The following is a 1,466-nucleotide window of genomic DNA, read 5'->3' on the forward strand; positions in this document are numbered from 1 at the left end:
TTATATCATTATTATTATAATATTAAATCCCATCATGAAAAAATGTATCTTAAAAAGCATCATGTTTATTCCAGGAATACTACAAGCAGAGGAAGCGATGGATTCTTTCCGACATGGCCAACGCTGTCCTGGTCGTACAGAATCTGTTCCGTTTGATCCGCAACAACGATTGCTTCAGCATGATGTACGTGGTCTACCTCGTCAACATGTTCCTCAACAACATCATCACGCCAGGCACGGCCATCGTCATGATTACTGCTGGTAGGTCATGTCTTTTCAGTGGAGTCAGCAGCTGCCGTCGGCTGTGAGTTTGTGGTTCAGGGATTAGGCTGTAGGGTTCGTAACAGAAAAGTCATGGGTTTGAACCCTGTCTGAAGCCCGATACATTAAATGTGTCTTTTTTTAAAAGCACTTTGCACGAATGTTTCTCGTTTCACTCAGCTAGACTGTTGACGTCAAAAAATCTTGTCAGTTGATTAGTATCAGTGTAGTCTGAATCAGCTGCTTCCATTGTATGCTTCTCGGGAAGAGTTTAAGTGTTCTATAGTCAGCTTGGGTAACAATATGAGAGGATCACATACAAAGGGGGTCCCATTGTTTTTTTCTCGTCCTTCTAGCCCCTCAGCCTGGTATCCTGGTGGGGGATCAAGTAGCCTGCATTTAGAAAGGCCCACATTGTGTGCAGTAGGTCACTGAACGTAAAAACGAAAGAAATAATAAAACGGTATTATGTTTGCGTGCGATATTGAAGCTTTTGTAGACCATAATATTTTTATGTTTTGCAGAACATGGTTCCTATATTAAGTAAACAAGAAAAAAAGGGGGAGGGGGGGGGAGAGAGAGAGAAACAAAACCCCTGAGGCGATACACTGAAGCACAAATATCACACACTAGGCTATTATTATGCAGTTAAGCATAGATCTAGTCTTGTATGTGTGTTCTTCCACCTCTCAGCTGGTGTGCAGTCATTCTAATTTTTGCCCCTCCTTCCACCCCCACCCCCCGGCCCTTTTGCCCACATGGGGCCCTGGCAAAGAAACAGCGGGGAAGCAGGGGCGGAGTGCCTTTAAAAAAAAAATTTTGCAGTATCTTTTTTGTGTTTTATATGTTTGGCTGCACCAAGAGAAGAGCGTTATGTCAGCATTTAAGGGGTGACTAGGTGTAAGAGAAGACAAAGAGAAGGAGACCGTAATATTTTCATACGAGGCACAAAAAATTATGAACATGCGGGTATGACGTGTAGAGAGAATTAAACATGCTGTGTCCATAATAAGGTATGACTTGCATTAAACGTTTTTGAAGCACACTTAAAATGCGATAAGAAAACGTAAGCCTTCAACAAGCCGACTTCTTCTCTGGACACCTGGGGTTCAGAAGAACATCGCTCTCCTCCCCTCCCCTCCCCCTTCTATCTTTCTCTCTTTTTTCTCTGACTTAAACACACACTCTCTCTCTCTCTCTCTCTC

At 43.0% G+C, this 1,466-nt stretch overlaps 1 protein-coding gene across 1 annotated transcript in view; it reads left to right on the plus strand.

Annotated features, from left to right (window-relative positions):
* Positions 1-1,466, plus strand: part of LOC106011246 — a 26,211-nt gene that overhangs the window by 22,730 nt on the left and 2,015 nt on the right. Inside the window, exon 12 of the mRNA XM_035968751.1 lies at positions 75-261. Within this exon, the coding sequence (XP_035824644.1) occupies positions 75-261 (187 nt within the window). The remainder of the gene's footprint in view (positions 1-74; positions 262-1,466) is intronic.

The sequence above is a fragment of the Aplysia californica genome, unplaced genomic scaffold (assembly GCF_000002075.1).
Source record: "Aplysia californica isolate F4 #8 unplaced genomic scaffold, AplCal3.0 scaffold00079, whole genome shotgun sequence".
Taxonomy (NCBI): Eukaryota; Metazoa; Mollusca; class Gastropoda; order Aplysiida; family Aplysiidae; genus Aplysia; species Aplysia californica.